The following is a 21,708-nucleotide window of genomic DNA, read 5'->3' as shown; positions in this document are numbered from 1 at the left end:
ACATACTGGTGGGGAATGGAGGGAGAGGGATTGGACATCCTGGTGGGGAATGGAGGTATAGAGGGATTGGACATCCTGGTGGGGAATGGAGGGAGAGGGATTCGACATCCTGGTGGGGAATGGAGGGTGAGGGATTGGACATCCTGGTGGGGAATGGGGGTACAGAGGGATTGGACATCCTGGTGGGGAATGGAGGTATAGAGGGATTGGACATCCTGGTGGGGAATGGGAGTATAGATGGATTGGACATCCTGGTGGGGAATAGGGGGACAGGGATTGGACATCCTGGTGGGGAATGGAGGTATAGAGGGATTGGACATCCTGGTGGGGAATGGAGGGAGAGGGATTGGACATCTTGGTGGGGAATGGGGGTATAGAGGGATTGGACATCCTGGTGGGGAATGGAGGGAGAGGGATTGGACATCTTGGTGGGGAATGGGGTTATAGAGGGATTGGACATCCTGGTGGGGAATGGACGGAGAGGGATTGGACATCCTGGTGGGGAATGGAGGGAGAGGGATTGGACATCCTGGTGGGGAATGGAGGGAGACGGATTGGACATCCTGGTCGGGAATGGAGGTGTAGAGGGATTGGACACCCTGGTGGGGAATGGGGGTACAGAGGGATTGGACATCCTGGTGGGGAATGGAGGGAGAGGGATTGGACATCCTGGTGGGGAATGGGGGTATAGAGGGATTGGACATCCTGGTGGGGAATGGGGGTATAGAGGGATTGGACATCATGGTGGGGAATGGGGGTATAGAGGGATTGGACATCCTGGTGGGGAATGGGGGTATAGAGGGATTGGACATCCTGGTGGGGAATGGAGGGAGAGGGATTGGACACCCTGGTGGGGAATGGAGGGAGAGGGATTGGACATCCTGGTGGGGAATGGAGGGAGAGGGTTCGGATATCCTGGTGAGGAATGGAGGGAAAGGGATAGGACATCCTGGTGGGGAATGGAGGGAGAGGGTTTGGATATCCTGGTGAGGAATGGAGGGAAAGGGATTGGACATCCTTGTGGGGAATGGAGGGAGAGGGATTGGACATCCTGGTGGGGAATGGAGGTATAGAGGGATTGGACATCCTGGTGGGGAATGGAGAGAGAGGGATTGGACATCCTGGTGGGGAATGGAGGTATAGAGGGATTGGACATCCTGGTGGGGAACGGATGTATAGAGGGATTGGTCATCCTGGTGGGGAATGGAGGGAGAGGGATTGGACACCCTGGTGGGGAATGGAGGTATAGAGGGATTGGACATCCTGGTGTGGAATAGAGGGACAGGGATTGGACATCCTGGTGGGGAATGGAGGTATAGAGGGATTGGACATCCTGGTGTGGAATGGGGGTATAGAGGGATTCGACACCCTGGTGGGGAATGGAGGGAGACGGATTGGACATCCTGGTGGGGAATGGAGGTGTAGAGGGATTGGACACCCTGGTGGGGAATGGGGGTACAGAGGGATTGGACATCCTGGTGGGGAATGGAGGGAGAGGGATTGGACATCCTGGTGGGGAATGGAGGGAGAGGGATTCGACATCCTGGTGGGGAATGGAGGGAGACGGATTGGACATCCTGGTCGGGAATGGAGGTGTAGAGGGATTGGACACCCTGGTGGGGAATGGGGGTACAGAGGGATTGGACACCCTGGTGGGGAATGGAGGGAGAGGGATTGGACATCCTGGTGGGGAATGGGGGTATAGAGGGATTGGACATCCTGGTGGGGAATGGGGGTATAGAGGGATTGGACACCCTGGTGGGGAATGGAGGGAGAGGGATTGGACATCCTGGTGGGGAATGGAGGGAGAGGGTTTCGACATCCTGGTGGGGAATGGAGGGAGAGGGATTGGACATCCTGGTGGGGAATGGAGGGAGAGGGATTGGACATCCTGATGGGGAATGGAGAGAGAGCGATTGGACATCCTGGTGGGGAGTGGAGGGAGAGGGATTGGACATCCTGGTCGGGAATGGAGGTGTAGAGGGATTGGACATACTGGTGGGGAATGGAGGGAGAGGGATTGGACATCCTGGTGGGGAATGGAGGTATAGAGGGATTGTACACCGTGGTGGGGAATGGGGGTATAGAGGGATTGGACATCCTGCTGGGGAATGGAGGGAGAGGGATTCGACATCCTGGTGGGGAATGGAGGGAGAGGGATTGGACATCCTGCTGGGGAATGGAGAGAGAGGGATTGGACATCCTGGTGGGGAATGGAGTTACAGAGGGATTGGACATCCTGGTGGGGAATGGGGGTACAGAGGGATTGGACATCCTGGTGGGGAATAGGGGGACAGGGATTGGACATCCTGGTGGGGAATGGAGGGAGAGGGATTGGACATCCTGGTGGGGAATGGAGGTATAGAGGGATTGGACATCCTGGTGGTGAATAGGGGGACAGGGATTGGACATCCTGGTGGGGAATGGAGGGAGAGGGATTGGACATCCTGGTGGGGAATGGAGGTATAGAGGGATTGGACATCCTGGTGGGGAATGGGAGTATAGAGGGATTGGACATCCTGGTGGGGAATAGGGGGACAGGGATTGGACATCCTGGTGGGGAATGGACGGAGAGGGATTGGACATCCTGGTGGGGAATGGAGGGAGAGGGATTGGACATCCTGGTGGGGAATGGACGGAGAGGGATTGGACATCCTGGTGGGGAATGGAGGGAGAGGGATTCGACATCCTGGTGGGGAATGGAGGGAGACGGATTGGACACCCTGGTCGGGAATGGAGGTGTAGAGGGATTGGACACCCTGGTGGGGAATGGGGGTACAGAGGGATTGGACATCCTGGTGGGGAATGGAGGGAGAGGGATTGGACATCCTGGTGGGGAATGGAGGGAGAGGGATTCGACATCCTGGTGGGGAATGGAGGGAGACGGATTGGACATCCTGGTCGGGAATGGAGGTGTAGAGGGATTGGACACCCTGGTGGGGAATGGGGGTACAGAGGGATTGGACACCCTGGTGGGGAATGGAGGGAGAGGGATTGGACATCCTGGTGGGGAATGGGGGTATAGAGGGATTGGACATCCTGGTGGGGAATGGGGGTATAGAGGGATTGGACACCCTGGTGGGGAATGGAGGGAGAGGGATTGGACATCCTGGTGGGGAATGGAGGGAGAGGGTTTCGACATCCTGGTGGGGAATGGAGGGAGAGGGATTGGACATCCTGGTGGGGAATGGAGGGAGAGGGATTGGACATCCTGATGGGGAATGGAGAGAGAGCGATTGGACATCCTGGTGGGGAGTGGAGGGAGAGGGATTGGACATCCTGGTCGGGAATGGAGGTGTAGAGGGATTGGACATACTGGTGGGGAATGGAGGGAGAGGGATTGGACATCCTGGTGGGGAATGGAGGTATAGAGGGATTGGACATCCTGGTGGGGAATGGAGGGAGAGGGATTCGACATCCTGGTGGGGAATGGAGGGTGAGGGATTGGACATCCTGGTGGGGAATGGGGGTACAGAGGGATTGGACATCCTGGTGGGGAATGGAGGTATAGAGGGATTGGACATCCTGGTGGGGAATGGGAGTATAGATGGATTGGACATCCTGGTGGGGAATAGGGGGACAGGGATTGGACATCCTGGTGGGGAATGGAGGTATAGAGGGATTGGACATCCTGGTGGGGAATGGAGGGAGAGGGATTGGAAATCTTGGTGGGGAATGGGGGTATAGAGGGATTGGACATCCTGGTGGGGAATGGAGGGAGAGGGATTGGACATCTTGGTGGGGAATGGGGTTATAGAGGGATTGGACATCCTGGTGGGGAATGGACGGAGAGGGATTGGACATCCTGGTGGGGAATGGAGGGAGAGGGATTCGACATCCTGGTGGGGAATGGAGGGAGACGGATTGGACATCCTGGTCGGGAATGGAGGTGTAGAGGGATTGGACACCCTGGTGGGGAATGGGGGTACAGAGGGATTGGACATCCTGGTGGGGAATGGAGGGAGAGGGATTGGACATCCTGGTGGGGAATGGGGGTATAGAGGGATTGGACATCCTGGTGGGGAATGGGGGTATAGAGGGATTGGACATCATGGTGGGGAATGGGGGTATAGAGGGATTGGACATCCTGGTGGGGAATGGGGGTATAGAGGGATTGGACATCCTGGTGGGGAATGGAGGGAGAGGGATTGGACACCCTGGTGGGGAATGGAGGGAGAGGGATTGGACATCCTGGTGGGGAATGGAGGGAGAGGGTTTGGATATCCTGGTGAGGAATGGAGGGAAAGGGATAGGACATCCTGGTGGGGAATGGAGGGAGAGGGTTTGGATATCCTGGTGAGGAATGGAGGGAAAGGGATTGGACATCCTTGTGGGGAATGGAGGGAGAGGGATTGGACATCCTGGTGGGGAATGGAGGTATAGAGGGATTGGACATCCTGGTGGGGAATGGAGAGAGAGGGATTGGACATCCTGGTGGGGAATGGAGGTATAGAGGGATTGGACATCCTGGTGGGGAACGGATGTATAGAGGGATTGGTCATCCTGGTGGGGAATGGAGGGAGAGGGATTGGACACCCTGGTGGGGAATGGAGGTATAGAGGGATTGGACATCCTGGTGTGGAATAGAGGGACAGGGATTGGACATCCTGGTGGGGAATGGAGGTATAGAGGGATTGGACATCCTGGTGTGGAATGGGGGTATAGAGGGATTCGACACCCTTGTGGGGAATGGAGGGAGACGGATTGGACATCCTGGTGGGGAATGGAGGTATAGAGGGATTGGACATCCTGGTGGGGAATGGAGGGAGAGGGATTGGACATCTTGGTGGGGAATGGGGGTATAGAGGGATTGGACATCCTGGTGGGGAATGGAGGGAGAGGGATTGGACATCTTGGTGGGGAATGGGGTTATAGAGGGATTGGACATCCTGGTGGGGAATGGACGGAGAGGGATTGGACATCCTGGTGGGGAATGGAGGGAGAGGGATTCGACATCCTGGTGGGGAATGGAGGGAGACGGATTGGACATCCTGGTCGGGAATGGAGGTGTAGAGGGATTGGACACCCTGGTGGGGAATGGGGGTACAGAGGGATTGGACATCCTGGTGGGGAATGGAGGGAGAGGGATTGGACATCCTGGTGGGGAATGGGGGTATAGAGGGATTGGACATCCTGGTGGGGAATGGGGGTATAGAGGGATTGGACATCATGGTGGGGAATGGGGGTATAGAGGGATTGGACATCCTGGTGGGGAATGGGGGTATAGAGGGATTGGACATCCTGGTGGGGAATGGAGGGAGAGGGATTGGACACCCTGGTGGGGAATGGAGGGAGAGGGATTGGACATCCTGGTGGGGAATGGAGGGAGAGGGTTTGGATATCCTGGTGAGGAATGGAGGGAAAGGGATAGGACATCCTGGTGGGGAATGGAGGGAGAGGGTTTGGATATCCTGGTGAGGAATGGAGGGAAAGGGATTGGACATCCTTGTGGGGAATGGAGGGAGAGGGATTGGACATCCTGGTGGGGAATGGAGGTATAGAGGGATTGGACATCCTGGTGGGGAATGGAGAGAGAGGGATTGGACATCCTGGTGGGGAATGGAGGTATAGAGGGATTGGACATCCTGGTGGGGAACGGATGTATAGAGGGATTGGTCATCCTGGTGGGGAATGGAGGGAGAGGGATTGGACACCCTGGTGGGGAATGGAGGTATAGAGGGATTGGACATCCTGGTGTGGAATAGAGGGACAGGGATTGGACATCCTGGTGGGGAATGGAGGTATAGAGGGATTGGACATCCTGGTGTGGAATGGGGGTATAGAGGGATTCGACACCCTGGTGGGGAATGGAGGGAGACGGATTGGACATCCTGGTGGGGAATGGAGGGAGAGGGATTGGACACCCTGGTGGGGAATGGAGGGAGACGGATTGGACATCCTGGTGGGGAATAGAGGGACAAGGATTGGACATCCTGGTGGGGAATCGGGGTATAGAGGGATCGGACATCCTGGCGGGGAATGGGGGTATAGAGGGATTGGACATCCTGGTGGGGAACGGATGTATAGAGTGATTGGACATCCTGGTGGGGAATGGAGGGAGAGGGATTGGACATCCTGGTGGGGAATGGAGAGAGAGGGATTGGACATCCTGGTGGGGAGTGGAGGTATAGAGGGATTGTACATCCTGGTGGGGAACGGATGTATAGAGGGATTGGACATCCTGGTGGGGAATGGAGGGAGAGGGATTGGACATTCTGGTGGGGAATGGAGGGAGAGGGATTGGACATCCTGGTGGGGAATGGAGGGAGAGGGATTGGACATTCTGGTGGGGAATGGAGGGAGAGGGATTGGACATCCTGGTGGGGAATGGAGAGAGAGGGATTGGACATCCTGGTGGGGAGTGGAGGTATAGAGGGATTGTACATCCTGTTGGGGAACGGATGTATAGAGGGATTGGACATCCTGGTGGGGAGTGGAGGTGTAGAGGGATTGGACATCCTGGTGGGGAATGGAGGGAGAGGGATTGGACATCCTGGTGGGGAACGGATGTATAGAGGGATTGGTCATCCTGGTGGGGAATGGAGGTATAGAGGGATTGGACATCCTGGTGGAGAATGGAGAGAGAGGGATTGGACATCCTGGTGGGGAATGGAGAGAGAGGGATTGGACATCCTGGTGGGGAATGGAGGGAGAGGATATTGGACATCCTGGTGGGGAATGGAGGGAGAGGGATTGGACATCCTGGTGGGGAATGGAGGGAGAGGGATTGGACATCTTGGTGGGGAATGGAGGTATAGAGGGATTGGACATCATGGTGGGGAATGGAGGGAGAGGATATTGGACATCCTGGTGGGGAATGGAGGTGTAGAGGGATTGTACACCCTGGTGGGGAATGGAGGGAGACGGATTGAACATCGTGGTGGGGAGTGGGGGTACAGAGGGATTGGACACCTGGTGGGGAATAGAGGGACAGGGATTGGACATCCTCTTGGGGAATGGAGGGAGACGGATTGGACATCCTGGTGGGGAATGGGGGTATAGAGGGATTGGACATCCTGGTGGGGAATGGGGGTATAGAGGGATTGTATATCCTGGTGGGGAATGGAGGGAGAGGGATTGGACATCCTGGTGGGGAATGGAGGGAGAGGGATTGGACATCCTGGTGGGGAATAGAGGGAGACGGATTGGACATCCTGGTGGGGAATGGAGGGAGACGGATTGGACATCCTGGTGGGGAATGGGGGTATAGAGGGATTGGACATCCTGGTGGGGAATGGGGGTATAGAGGGATTGTATATCCTGGTGGGGAATGGAGGGAGAGGGATTGGACATCCTGGTGTGGAATGGAGGGAGAGGGATTGGACATTCTGGTGGGGAATGGAGGGAGAGGGATTGGACATCCTGGTGGGGAATGGAGGTATAGAGGGATTGGACATCATGGTGTGGAATGGAGGGAGAGGATATTGGACATCCTGGTGGGGAATGGAGGTGCAGAGGGATTGTACACCCTGGTGGGGAATGGAGGGAGACGGAATGAACATCGTGGTGGGGAGTGGGGGTACAGAGGGATTGGACATCCTGGTGGGGAATGGAGGGAGACGGATTGGACATCCTGGTGGGGAATGGGGGTATAGATGGATTGGACATCCTGGTGGGGAATGGGGGTATAGAGGGATTGTATATCATGGTGGGGAATGGGGGTATAGAGGGATTGTACATCCTGGTGGGGAATGGGGGTATAGAGGGATTGGACATCCTGTTGGGGAATGGAGGGAGAGGGATTAGACATCCTGGTGGGGAATGGGGTATAGAGGAATTGGATAACCTGGTGGGGAATGGAGGGAGAGGGATTGGACATCCTGGTGGGGAATGGAGGTGTAGAGGGATTGGACAGCCTGATCGGGAATGGAGGGAGAGGGATTGGACATCCTGGTGGGGAATGGGGGTACAGAGGGATTGGACATCCTGGTGGGGAATAGAGGGACAGGGATTGGACATCCTGGTGGGGAATGGAGGTGTAGAGGGATTGGACAGCCTGATCGGGAATGGAGGGAGAGGGATTGGACATCATGGTGGGGAATGGGGGTATAGAGGGATTGGACATCCTGGTGGGGAATGGGGGTATAGAGGGATTGGACATCCTGCTGGGGAATGGACGGAGAGGGATTGGACATCCTGGTGGGGAATGGAGGGAGAGGGATTGGACATCCTGGTGGGGAATGGAGGGAGACGGTTTGGACATCCTGGTGGGGAATGGATGTACAGAGGGATTGGATATCATGGTGGGGATTGGAGGGAGAGAGATTGGACATCCTGGTGGGGAACGGATGTATAGAGGGATTGGACATCCTGGTGGGGAATGGAGGGAGAGGGATTCGACATCCTGGTGGGGAATGGAGGGAGATGGATTGGACATCCTGGTGGGGAATGGAGGTGTAGAGGGATTGGACAGCCTGGTGGGGAATAGAGGTATAGAGAGATTGGACATCCTGGTGGGGAATGGAGGTATAGAGGGATTGCACATCCTGGTGGGGAATGGGAGTATAGAGGGATTGGACATCCTGGTGGGGAATGGGGGTATAGAGGGATTGGACATCCTGGTGGGGAATGGGGGTATAGAGGGATTAGACATCCTGGTGGGGAATGGACGGAGAGGGATTGGACATCCTGGTGGGGAATGGAGGGAGAGGGATTGGACATCCTGGTGGGGAATGGAGGTACAGAGGGATTGGACATCCTGGTGGGGAACGGATGTATAGAGGGATTGGACATCCTGGTGGGGAATGGAGGGAGAGGGTTTCGACATCCTGGTGGGGAATGGAGGGAGAGGGATTGGACATCCTGGTGGGGAATGGAGGGAGAGGGATTGGACATCCTGATGGGGAATGGAGAGAGAGCGATTGGACATCCTGGTGGGGAGTGGAGGGAGAGGGATTGGACATCCTGGTCGGGAATGGAGGTGTAGAGGGATTGGACATACTGGTGGGGAATGGAGGGAGAGGGATTGGACATCCTGGTGGGGAATGGAGGTATAGAGGGATTGTACACCGTGGTGGGGAATGGGGGTATAGAGGGATTGGACATCCTGGTGGGGAATGGAGGGAGAGGGATTCGACATCCTGGTGGGGAATGGAGGGAGAGGGATTGGACATCCTGCTGGGGAATGGAGAGAGAGGGATTGGACATCCTGGTGGGGAATGGAGTTACAGAGGGATTGGACATCCTGGTGGGGAATGGGGGTACAGAGGGATTGGACATCCTGGTGGGGAATAGGGGGACAGGGATTGGACATCCTGGTGGGGAATGGAGGGAGAGGGATTGGACATCCTGGTGGGGAATGGAGGTATAGAGGGATTGGACATCCTGGTGGGGAATAGGGGGACAGGGATTGGACATCCTGGTGGGGAATGGAGGGAGAGGGATTGGACATCCTGGTGGGGAATGGAGGTATAGAGGGATTGGACATCCTGGTGGGGAATGGGAGTATAGAGGGATTGGACATCCTGGTGGGGAATAGGGGGACAGGGATTGGACATCCTGGTGGGGAATGGACGGAGAGGGATTGGACATCCTGGTGGGGAATGGAGGGAGAGGGATTGGACATCCTGGTGGGGAATGGACGGAGAGGGATTGGACATCCTGGTGGGGAATGGAGGGAGAGGGATTCGACATCCTGGTGGGGAATGGAGGGAGACGGATTGGACATCCTGGTCGGGAATGGAGGTGTAGAGGGATTGGACACCCTGGTGGGGAATGGGGGTACAGAGGGATTGGACATCCTGTTGGGGAATGGAGGGAGAGGGATTGGACATCCTGGTGGGGAATGGAGGGAGAGGGATTCGACATCCTGGTGGGGAATGGAGGGAGACGGATTGGACATCCTGGTCGGGAATGGAGGTGTAGAGGGATTGGACACCCTGGTGGGGAATGGGGGTACAGAGGGATTGGACACCCTGGTGGGGAATGGAGGGAGAGGGATTGGACATCCTGGTGGGGAATGGGGGTATAGAGGGATTGGACATCCTGGTGGGGAATGGGGGTATAGAGGGATTGGACACCCTGGTGGGGAATGGAGGGAGAGGGATGTGACATCCTGGTGGGGAATGGAGGGAGAGGGATTGGACATCCTGGTGGGGAATGGAGAGAGAGGGAGTGGACATCCAGGTGGAGAGTGGAAGTATAGAGGGTTTGGATATCCTGGTGGGGAATGGAGGGAGAGGGAATGGACATCCTGGTGGGGAATGGAGGTATAGAGGGATTGGACATCCTGTTGGGGAATGGAGAGAGAGGGAGTGGACATCCAGGTGGGGAATGGGGGTATAGAGGGTTTGGATATCCTGGTGGGGAATGGAGGGAGAGGGATTGGACATCCTGGTGGGGAATGGAGGGAGAGAGATTGGACATCCTGGTGGGGAATGGAGGTATAGAGGGATTGTACATCCTGGTGGGGAACGGATGTATAGAGGGATTGGACATCCTGGTGGGGAATGGAGGTATAGAGGTATTGGACATCCTGGTGGGGAATGGAGAGAGAGGGATTGGACATCCTGGTGGGGAGTGGAGGTGTAGAGGGATTGTACATCCTGGTGGGGCACGGATGTATAGAGGGATTGGACATCCTGGTGGGGAATGGAGGGAGAAGGATTGGACATCCTGGTGGGGAATGGAGGGAGAGGGATTGGACATCCTGGTGGGGAACGGATGTATAGAGGGATTGGACATCCTGGTGGGGAATGGGGGTATAGAGGGATTGGACATCCTGGTGGGGAATGGGGGTATAGAGGGATTGGACATCCTGGTGGGGAATGGGGGTATAGAGGGATTGGACATCCTGGTGGGGAATGGGGGTATAGAGGGATTGGACATCCTGGTGGGGAATGGGGGTATAGAGGGATTGGATATCCTGGTGGGGAATAGGGGTACAGGTGGATTGGACACCCTGGTGGGGAATGGAGGGAGACGGATTGGACATCCTGGTGTGGAATGGGGGTATAGAGGGATTGTACATCCTGGTGGGGAATGGAGGTATAGAGGGATTGGACATCCAGGTGGAGAATGGGGGTACAGAGGGATAGAACATAAAACATAGAACATAGAACAATACAGCGCAGTACAGGCCCTTCGGCCCACGATGTTGCACCGAAACAAAAGCCATCTAACCTACACTATGCCATTATCATCCATATGTTTATCCAATAAACTTTTAAATGCCCTCAATGTTGGCGAGTTCACTACTGTAGCAGGTAGGGCATTCCATGGCCTCACTACTCTTTGCGTAAAGAACCTACCTCTGACCTCTGTCCTATATCTATTACCCCTCAGTTTAAAGCTATGTCCCCTCGTGCCAGCCATATCCATCCGCGGGAGAAGGCTCTCACTGTCCACCCTATCCAACCCCCTGATCATTTTGTATGCCTCTATTAAGTCTCCTCTTAACCTTCTTCTATCCAATGAAAACAACCTCAAGTCCATCAGCCTTTCCTCATAAGATTTTCCCTCCATACCAGGCAACATCCTGGTAAATCTCCTCTGCACCCGCTCCAAAGCCTCCACGTCCTTCCTATAATGCGGTGACCAGAACTGTACGCAATACTCCAAATGTGGCCGTACCAGAGTTCTGTACAGCTGCAACATGACCTCCTGACTCCGGAACTCAATCCCTCTACCAATAAAGGCCAACACTCCATATGCCTTCTTCACAACCCTATCAACCTGGGTGGCAACTTTCAGGGATCTATGTACATGGACACCTAGATCCCTCTGCTCATCCACACTTTCAAGAACTTTTCCATTAGCCAAATATTCCGCATTCCTGTTATTCCTTCCAAAGTGAATCACCTCACACTTCTCTACATTAAACTCCATTTGCCACCTCTCAGCCCAGCTCTGCAGCTTATCTATATCCCTCTGTAACCTGCTACATCCTTCCACACTATCGACAACACCACCGACTGTAGTATCGTCTGCAAATTTACTCACCCACCCTTCTGCGCCTTCCTCTAGGTCATTGATAAAAATGACAAACAGCAACGGCCCCAGAACAGATCCTTGTGGTACTCCACTTGTGACTGAACTCCATTCTGAACATTTCCCATCAACCACCACCCTCTGTCTTCTTTCAGCTCGCCAATTTCTGATCCACATCTCTAAATCACCCTCAATCGCCAGCCTCCGTATTTTCTGCAATAGCCTACCGTGGGGAACCTTATCAAACGCTTTGCTGAAATCCATATACACCACATCAACTGCTCTACCCTCGTCTACCTGTTCAGTCACCTTCTCAAAGAACTCGATAAGGTTTGTGAGGCATGTCCTACCCTTCACAAAGCCATGCTGACTATCCCTGATCATATTATTCCTATCTAGATGATTATAAATCTTGGCTCTTATAATCCCCTCCAAGACTTTACCCACTTGGACATCCTGGTGGGGAATGAGGGGATAGAGGGATTGGACATCCTGGTGGGGAATGGGGGTATAGAGGGTTTGGACACCCTGGTGGGGAATGGAGGTATAGAGGGATTAGACATCCTGGTGGGGAATGGGGGTATAGAGGGATTGGACACCCTGGTGGGGAATGGGGGTATAGAGGGATTGGACACCCTGGTGGGGAATGGAGGTATAGAGGGTTTGGACACCCTGGTGGGGAATGGGGGTATATAGGGATTGAACATCCTGGTGTGGAATGGGCGTACAGAGGGATTGGACATCCTGGTGGGGAATGGGGGTTTAGTGAGATTGGACATCCTGGTGTGGAATGGGGGTACAGAGGGATTGGAGATCCCAGTGGGGAATGGGGGTATAGTGGGATTTAACATCCTGGTGGGGAATGGAGGTATAGAGGAATTGGATATCCCGGTGGGGAATGGGGGTATAGAGGAATTGGACATCCCCATGGGGAATGGGGTACAGAGGGATTGAACATCCTGGTGGGTAATGGGGGTACAGAGGGATTGGACATCCCCATGGGGAATGGGGTACAGAGGGATTGAACATCCTGGTGGGTAATGGGGGTACAGAGGGATTGGAGATCCCAGTGGGGAATTGGGGTTTAGAGGGATTGGACATCCTGGTGGGGAATGGAGGTATAGAGGAATTGGATATCCCGGTGGGGAATGGGGGTATAGAGGGATTGGGCATCCCGGTGTGGAATGAGGGTACAGAGGGATTGGACATCCCCGTGGGGTATGGGGGTATAGAGGGATTGGACATCCCGGTGGTGAATGAGGGTACAGAGGGATTGGACATCCCGGTGGGGAATTGGGGTTTAGAGGGATTGGACATCCTGGTTGGGAATGGGGGGATAGAGGGATTGGACACCCTGGTGGGGAATGGAGGGAGAGGGATTGGACATCCTGGTTGGGAATGGGGGGATAGAGTGATTGGACATCCTGGTGGGGAATGGAGGTACAGAGGGATTGGACATCCTGGTGGGGAATGGGGGTATAGAGGGATTGGACACCCTGGTGGGGAATGGAGGTATAGAGGGTTTGGACACCCTGCTGGGGAATGTGTTATAGAGGAATTGGATATCCCGGTGGGGAATGGGGTGCAGAGGGATTAGATATCCACGGGAAAGAGGCGGCGGTTAGAGCTGGGGAATTGGAAGTTGTTGATATGATGTAGGGCCGGACAACCCCACCCGGCTTGTTGGTGGGTTTGATGACTAAGTCAGGGTTGGACCTGAGAGAGCGGAGAGCAGCAGCTCAGAAGGAAGCAGATCCGAGTGGGGATGAGCAGAGAAATTGAGACGGTCAATGTCATGCCGACAGTTCTTAATGAAAAGATGAAGAGCAGGTAAGCGGCTGGAGGGAGGAGTCCAGGCGGAGGGAGATTAGTGGAGACTACTGGAGGGCTATGGAGATGGATTGTTTTCTGAAAAGTGAGAGGTAGCCAGAGACTTAATTCGGCAGTTTACTTATTGGAGAATATCTCACAACTGAATCTCCTGGAGAGAGCTGCCTAGGAGAGTCCAGGGCAGAGCAGAGAGCTCTGTCCACAGCTCCAGGGCCTCTGGCTAACTGCCTACAAAGAAGAAAAAGTAGTATAAAAATGATTTCTTGAGGTATGGTTTTGCCAACTGTACCAATGCAAATAAGGATGCAAAGACCATGTGTGTTATATGCAGGGATGTACTGGAAAATATAATACATTTCAGATTTTGAGAGAAGTGATGGGTGAAAAATGTATTTTGAGGTTGAGACCCCAAAGTCAGTTATTAACTAAGAGTTGACTACAAATTAAAAAGCTACAGTGCGGTACGTGACCTGTGATAACGCATTCAAAACACGCCAAAAATCGATGAGGGTGTCGGCATTCTGGAGTAGCCAGTGCTGAGTAAAACAAGCATTTTGGTGGCATGGACAGAAAAGTTTATTTGAGAATTATAGTTTCCTTTGACATAAAACAGGCTGGAAAAAATAATCTGAAAGATTATGTTTGTAACAAAGAGATGTTTAATAGTCTGTGAGCCTGATCCAGTCAGACTGTGCTTGGAGTCTGACACATCAGTGCAGTTGAAACTGAGTCTGATTTACCTTATCCGTAGCAATGAGCAGTGATTCATAGTTTCGCGAGAATCCAATGTTCCGAATTGGCAGCGCTGCTGACCAGCATTCCTCAACTTCCACTTTCTCGGGCTTCACTTTGATACAATAGAGGGTTCCATCCTGCCAAAGACATTGCCCTGGGTTACCAGCCTATACACACAGATGTGTGCAATGCTTTGATGTTTTCAACGTCTCATATACATTCATGTAAATTCATGATCTCACACAAGATTGATGCAAGCACATACATGAGAACCTCTGCACACGCACACATGTGTACACCGCTTGCAACTAACTGTAACCAATCCAATCACAAGTTCAAACTCTAACCCTGCTGGTGTTGTGCTATCAGGTACCCCCTCCATCGCCTCCCCAGCCCCCACCAGAAATGGAGAACCCACCTTTGCAGGCACTTTCTCCCAAGGCAGGTGGACCAAGGCAGGAATCTTCCTGACTCCCCCTACCCGCCTCGAGGATTAAAATCCAGGTCTTCATCGAGGAAGATACTAGAAATTCCCAGGTAATACTGAACTAGTGAGAATGGGAAGCTGAGGAGATTCCTATACAACATAGTAGTGGTGAAATTAATGGGACTGAAAGTTGTTAAATACTAGAATCTATTATAAAGGATGTGATAACTGGACTGTTGGAAAATAATGATCTGATTTGTCAGAGTCAACGTATATTTATGAAAGGAAAATAATGTTAGACAAATCTGTTGGGGTTTTTTGAGGACATTGTGAGCAAAATTGATCAAGGAGAACCAGTGAATTTGGTATGTTTGAATTTTCAGAAGGCTTTTGATAAGGTTGCACCCAGAGGGTTAGTAAACAAATTTAAGCACATGTCTTGGGAGTAATATTCTGGCACAAATTGAGGATTGGTTAATGGAATTAACAGAGAGTAGGAATAAATGGATTATTCCCAGGTTGGCAGGCTCTGACCCCAGGGGTACCGCGACGATTAGTACTTGGGACCTGCTGTTCACAATCTGTAATCAATGATTTTGATGAGGGGACCAAGTACAATTTTTCCAAGTTTGCAGCTGAGACAAAACTAGGTGGAATGTGAGTTGTGAGGAGGACACAAATAGGCTTCACAAGGATTTGGAATTTTCCAGCCATTCCCGTCAATGGGATCTTCGGGTCCCCCCGCCGCCAAACCCCACCAAATTCTCCACCCCAGAGGACTGTGGAAGCTCAGCCACTGAGAACGTTTAAGTCAGAAATCGATAATTTCTAAATAATAATGACATCAAGGGGGTGTGGGGTTTGTGTGGCAAAGAGGTGTTGAAGTAGAAGATTAGCCATGATTTAGTGGAATGGCACAAGTAACTTTGGTTCGAGGGGCTAAATGGCCTCCTCCTGCTGCTGTGAAACCAGTCAAACACATTGTGGAGTTTGGAGTAAATGACATTATTCTGAAATAAGTACCGTTCCAGCTGTAAACAGTCCCTTTGGGTGGATCGCCATGGTATTCACTGTGCATGGCTTTAACGCTGGATAGACACTCATCGTAATCTTGGACTGTGACAGATTGCTCATCATGTTTTCTAGACAATTACACAACAAGATTTTGTGATTAGCCACAATAGGATAACAATAGACAGCACATAACCATAAAGTAAACCCTTGAGAACTTGAGAAACGGCAAGCCTCCATCCGAGTTCCAGATGAGACATTAAACTGGCACAGTGACTGAGATAGACGTGAATGACCCCATGTCACTACTTGAAGAATTTCTCCCTGGTCTGCTGGTCAACATTCTTCCTCCAGCCAAGGTCCAGAAAATAACTTGTCCGTATGTCATTTGGGTTTGCGGAATCGAGCTGAGCACAAAACGGCTGCCATGTGTGTCTATGAAACAAACACTGCACTTGACAAATAATCACGTTTACATGTCAAGCTTATGGGTTGTGTTACGATATTATAAATACATTCCTCTTTCTGATTCAAACATTAACCTGTCTGTTCATAAATTGATGCAAGTGACTACCTGGAACCCCAGGACAGTCTGACGGACATCTCAGCAACTGTTGAGAAAGTACTTAATACAGAAAGGTTTTGGGTTAATTAAAGACCCTGGACTAGATTCTCCGGTTTTCCGGCTAAGTGCTGACGCCGGCGTTGGGACTGTGGCGTTTCACGACGCCGAAATCAGCGGAGAACCCTCACCGATTCCGGGACTGATGAGGGGATCACAGCGGTGGCGGGTAAAATACCCGGCTCCTGCAGCAACAACGGCTAGAGAATGTCCGGGTCCGTGGCCGTGCACGGTGGCGACCTGCAGCGGTTGCACCGTACAACATGGCGCTGGCCGCGTGCAGACCCGACCTGCCAGATGGTGCCCCCTAGACCTCCCTCTCCATCCCCAGACCACCCCTCACCAGTCACTCCAGCCCCCGCCGAAGCACCCCCATCCAGCGGAGCAGCTCCCCACCCCCCCGACAGTAGCGGTGCTGGACACAATCCACAGCCCCCACACGAGGTTGAGGAAAACTCAGAGCACAAGTGATCCACCAAGGGCGACACGGTGCCGCAGTGGTTAGCACTGCTGCCTCACGGCGCCGAGGTCCCAGGTTCGATCCCGGCTCTGGGTCACTGTCCGTGCGGAGTTTGCACATTCTCCCCGTGTCTGCGTGGGTTTCACTCCCACAACCCAAAGATGTGCTGGGTAGGGTAGTTGCCACATTCCGGCACCCGTTCGGATACACAGAGGGAGAATTCAGAATGTCCACATTACCTAACAAGCACGTCTTTTGGGACTTGTGGGAGGAAACCGGAGCACCCGGAGGAAACCCACGCAGACACGGGGAGAACGTGCAGACTCCGCACAGACAGAGACCCAAGCCGGGAATCGAACCTGGGACCCTGGAGCTGTGAAGCAACAGTGCTAGCCACTGTGCTAGCGTGCCGCCCTCCCCTCACCACCAACATTCCATAGGGACAGTTCCCTCCATGACATCCTGGTCCACTCCTCTATCACCCCAACACCTCATCCCCTTCCCACAACACCTTCCTGTGCAATTGTAGAATGTGAAAGAGCGGCCCCTTTACTTCCTCCCTGTTCACCACTCGAGGCTCAGACACTCCTTCCAGGTGAAGCAGCCTTTCACTTGCATTTTGTTTAATTTAGCCTCCCAATGTGGCCTCCTCTACACTGGGGAGACTAAATGCAGACAGGGTGATGCTTTGCGGACACCTTTGCTCAGACCGCAAGCATGACTCTGACCTTCCTGTCGCCTGGCGATTTGCCATCTTGTTCTCATATCCCCATTTCTGTCCTTGGCCTGCTGCAATGTCTTAGTGAAGCCCAACGCACACTAACAGCACCTCAACTTCCGATCAGACACTTTAACGGCCTTCCGGGCTTAACATTGTGTTCAACAACTTCAGACCATTACCATCCTCACCCAGTTTGGTTTTTGTTTATTCAAACAAGGGCCAGCCTGTCACTTGTTCTTATGTTTTGCTTTCAAAGATCTCTGACCTTCTTCTGCTGTATATATGTTTCTGGAACCCCACTCTCCATTCACCTGAGGAAGGAGCTGAGCTCTGGAAACTAGTGATTCGAAACAAACCTGTTGGACTTTAACCTGATGTTGTACGACTTCCTACTTCTTGCGCCTCTATCAACTCCTGCCTTTGTCTTTAACATTATCAAAGAACACTATCAAAGAACAAAGGAACATTACATCACAAGAACAGGCCCTTCGGCCCTCCAAGCCTGCGCCGATCACTATTCCTTCCCTGTCTGTGTCCATGACATTTTTGTCAAATCTCCACTGAATTCCCACCTATACCTTGACCCTCTTATTTCGCTCCACCTGCTCCATCTGCTCTCTCTCAGCGTAAAATCCATCACATTCCTCCCTCTCGCCAGCACTGAAGAAGACTGGAAACATTAACTCTGTTTTTCTCTCACAGATGCTGATTAACCTGCTGCTTTCTTCCACCATTTTCTGTTTTTATTTTGGGTTTCCAGCATATTTTACTTTTATTACTCTTCCAAATCTTGTAGATTTCAATGAGATCACCTCTCATTCGTCTAAACGCCTGACAACGTAGGCCCAATTTATTCAGCTTCTCATCTTCAGAGAACCCTTTCATCCCAGGAACCAACCTAGCGAACCTTCACTGTAGTGCCCACAAGGCAAATATATCCTTCAAAAACGTGGACGTCAAAACTGCACAGATTGGGGGGCGGTTTTGTGACCCCATGAGCACAAACGGTGGCGTGGGGGCAAATTCCTGGAGTGAGTTGGTTAGAGTCCTCCATCCAACCGGCAGAATTGAAACTAACTCCAGCCTTGTGACTCTGAGAAAGATGTCCATGGGACAAGAATCAATCATCACTGGCCACCGGGCAGGGCACAGACATTTGTGCCGATTCACTGACCCCCAGCCAAGTCATTCAAAGTGAGTCATCACCGATGTCAGTCTAAAACAGCACAGCCTTCTGCAATCTGCTTGTCTGAATTAAAGGCTGTGTACAGGCTGATTCCATGCCTTAAAGATACAGGACCGGCGGGGGGACCTGCTGGAATTCTTGACGCTTGAAAAGGTCAAATGTGAACTGAGGGGAAGGATGGAGGGGTTCTACAATTCATGGGCATTATGTATTCTGCACTTTCGAGAATTGGATCACAACGAACATTAGTGGGGTTGGGGCTGGGAGGGTTGGGGGGAGGGGGGCTGAGAGGGTTGAGGGGAGGGGGGCAGGGAGGGTTGGGAGGAGGGGGGCTGGGAGGGTTGGTCGGAGGGGAGCTGGGAGGGTTGGGGGGAGGGGGCTGGAAGGGTTGGGAGGAGGGGGGCTGGGAGGATTGGGGGGAGGGGGGCTGGGAGGGTTGGGGGGAGGGGGGCTGGGAGGGTTGGGGGGGGGCTGGGAGGGTTGGGGGAGGGGGGCTGGGAGGGTTGGGAGGAGGGGGGCTGGGAGGGTTGGGGGGAGGGGGGCTGGGAGGGTTAGGAGGAGGGGGGCTGGGAGGGTTGGGGAGAGGGGGCTGAAAGGGTTGGGGGGAGGGGGGCTGGGATGGTTGGGAGGAGGGGGGCTGGGAGGGTTGGGGGAGGGGGCTGGAAGGGTTGGGGGGAGGGGGGCTTGGAGGGTTGGGAGGAGGGGGGCTGGGAGGGTTGGGGGGAGGGGGCTGGAAGGGTTGGGGGAGGGGGGCTGGGAGGGTTGGGAGGAGGGGGCTGGGAGGGTTGGGGGGAGGGGGCTGGAAGGGTTGGGGGGAGGGGGGCTGGGAGGGTTGGGGGGGCTGGGAGGGTTGGGGGGAGGGGGGCTGGGAGGGTTGGGAGGAGGGGGGCTGGGAGGGTTGGGGGGAGGGGCTGGAAGGGTTGGGGGGAGGGGGGCTGGGAGGGTTGGGGGGGGCTGGGAGGGTTGGGGGGAGGGGGGCTGTGTGTGTTAATGGTGACTGTGGATGATTCCTGGTCCCTCTTTGTCATTTGTTTATGTTAACATGCGGGCCAATGTTTGGGGTTTGGTGGGAGGATGGGATCGTTGTTATTGATATGGGGATTGACGTTACATTCCTTACTGATTATTGTTTATTGCTGGGTGAACATTTGGGAGAAAATGTGGAAAAGGAGGAGAATAAAAAAATATTTAAAAACAAAGTAACAGGTCCGTGGGTCAACATGGTAACGACAAAAATAAAGGAAAGGGATAGATAAGGGAGTAAATAGAAACAAACAGTATGGACCCGGACAGTATGGACCCGGAGAGTATGGACCCGGAGAGTATGGACCCGGACAGTATGGACCCGGACAGTATGGACCCGGACAGTATGGACCCGGAGAGTATGGACCCGGACAGTATGGACCCGGACAGTATGGACCCGGAGAGTATGGACCCGGACAGTATGGACCCGGACAGTATGGACCCGGACAGTATGGACCCGGAGAGTATGGACCCGGACAGTATGGACCCGGAGAGTATGGACCCGGAGAGTATGGACCCGGACAGTATGGACCCGGACAGTATGGACCCGGACAGTATGGACCCGGACAGTATGGACCCGGACAGTATGGACCCGGAGAGTATGGACCCGGACAGTATGGACCCGGACAGTATGGACCCGGACAGTATGGACCCGGACAGTATGGACCCGGACAGTATGGACCCGGACAGTATGGACCCGGGATAGTATGGACCCGGACAGTATGGACCCGGACAGTATGGACCCGGAGAGTATGGACCCGGACAGTATGGACCCGGACAGTATGGACCCGGAGAGTATGGACCTGGAGAGTATGGAACCGGACAGTATGGAACTGGAGAGTATGGACCCGGAGAGTATGGACCCGGACAGTATGGACCCGGACAGTATGGACCTGGAGAGTATGGACCCGGAGAGTATGGACCTGGAGAGTATGGACCCGGAGAGTATGGACCCGGACAGTATGGACCCGGACAGTATGGACCTGGAGAGTATGGACCCGGAGAGTATGGACCTGGAGAGTATGGACCCGGACAGTATGGACCCGGAGAGTATGGACCCGGACAGTATGGACCCGGACAGTATGGACCCGGACAGGATGGACCCGGACAGTATGGACCCGGAGAGTATGGACCCGGACAGGATGGACCCGGACAGTATGGACCCGGACAGGATGGACCCGGACAGTATGGACCCGGAGAGTATGGACCCGGACAGGATGGACCCGGACAGTATGGACCCGGACAGTATGGACCCGGAGAGTATGGACCCGGACAGGATGGACCCGGACAGTATGGACCCGGACAGGATGGACCCGGACAGTATGGACCCGGAGAGTATGGACCCGGACAGGATGGACCCGGACAGTATGGACCCGGACAGTATGGACCCGGACAGTATGGACCCGGAGAGAATGGACCTGGAGAGTATGGACCCGGACAGTATGGACCCGGACAGGATGGACCCGGACAGTATGGACCCGGACAGTATGGACCCGAACAGAATGGACCCGGAGCGTATGGACCCGGAGAGGATGGACCCGGAGAGTATGGACCCAGAGAGTATGGACCCGGAGAGGATGGACCCGGAGAGTATGGACCCGAACAGTATGGACCCGGACAGTATGGACCCGGACAGTATGGACCCGGAGCGTATGGACCCGGACAGTATGGACCCGGAGCGTATGGACCCGGACAGTAAGGACCCGGAGCGTATGGACCCGGAGAGTATGGACCCAGAGAGTATGGACCCGGAGAGGATGGACCC

The 21,708-nt window shown here is 53.8% G+C and overlaps 1 protein-coding gene across 1 annotated transcript in view; it reads right to left on the bottom strand.

The window, feature by feature from the left end:
* The window catches only part of cfap43 (cilia and flagella associated protein 43), a 313,462-nt gene that overhangs the window by 245,111 nt on the left and 46,643 nt on the right, over positions 1-21,708 (bottom strand). Inside the window, exons 7-8 of the mRNA XM_072479757.1 lie at positions 15,944-16,062; positions 14,499-14,630 (exon numbers count right to left, since the gene is read on the bottom strand). Of these exons, the coding sequence (XP_072335858.1) occupies positions 14,499-14,630; positions 15,944-16,062 (251 nt within the window). The remainder of the gene's footprint in view (positions 1-14,498; positions 14,631-15,943; positions 16,063-21,708) is intronic.

The sequence above is a fragment of the Scyliorhinus torazame genome, chromosome 16 (genome assembly GCF_047496885.1).
Source record: "Scyliorhinus torazame isolate Kashiwa2021f chromosome 16, sScyTor2.1, whole genome shotgun sequence".
Classification (NCBI taxonomy): Eukaryota; Metazoa; Chordata; class Chondrichthyes; order Carcharhiniformes; family Scyliorhinidae; genus Scyliorhinus; species Scyliorhinus torazame.
This window is presented reverse-complemented; position numbering and strand designations above follow the sequence as displayed.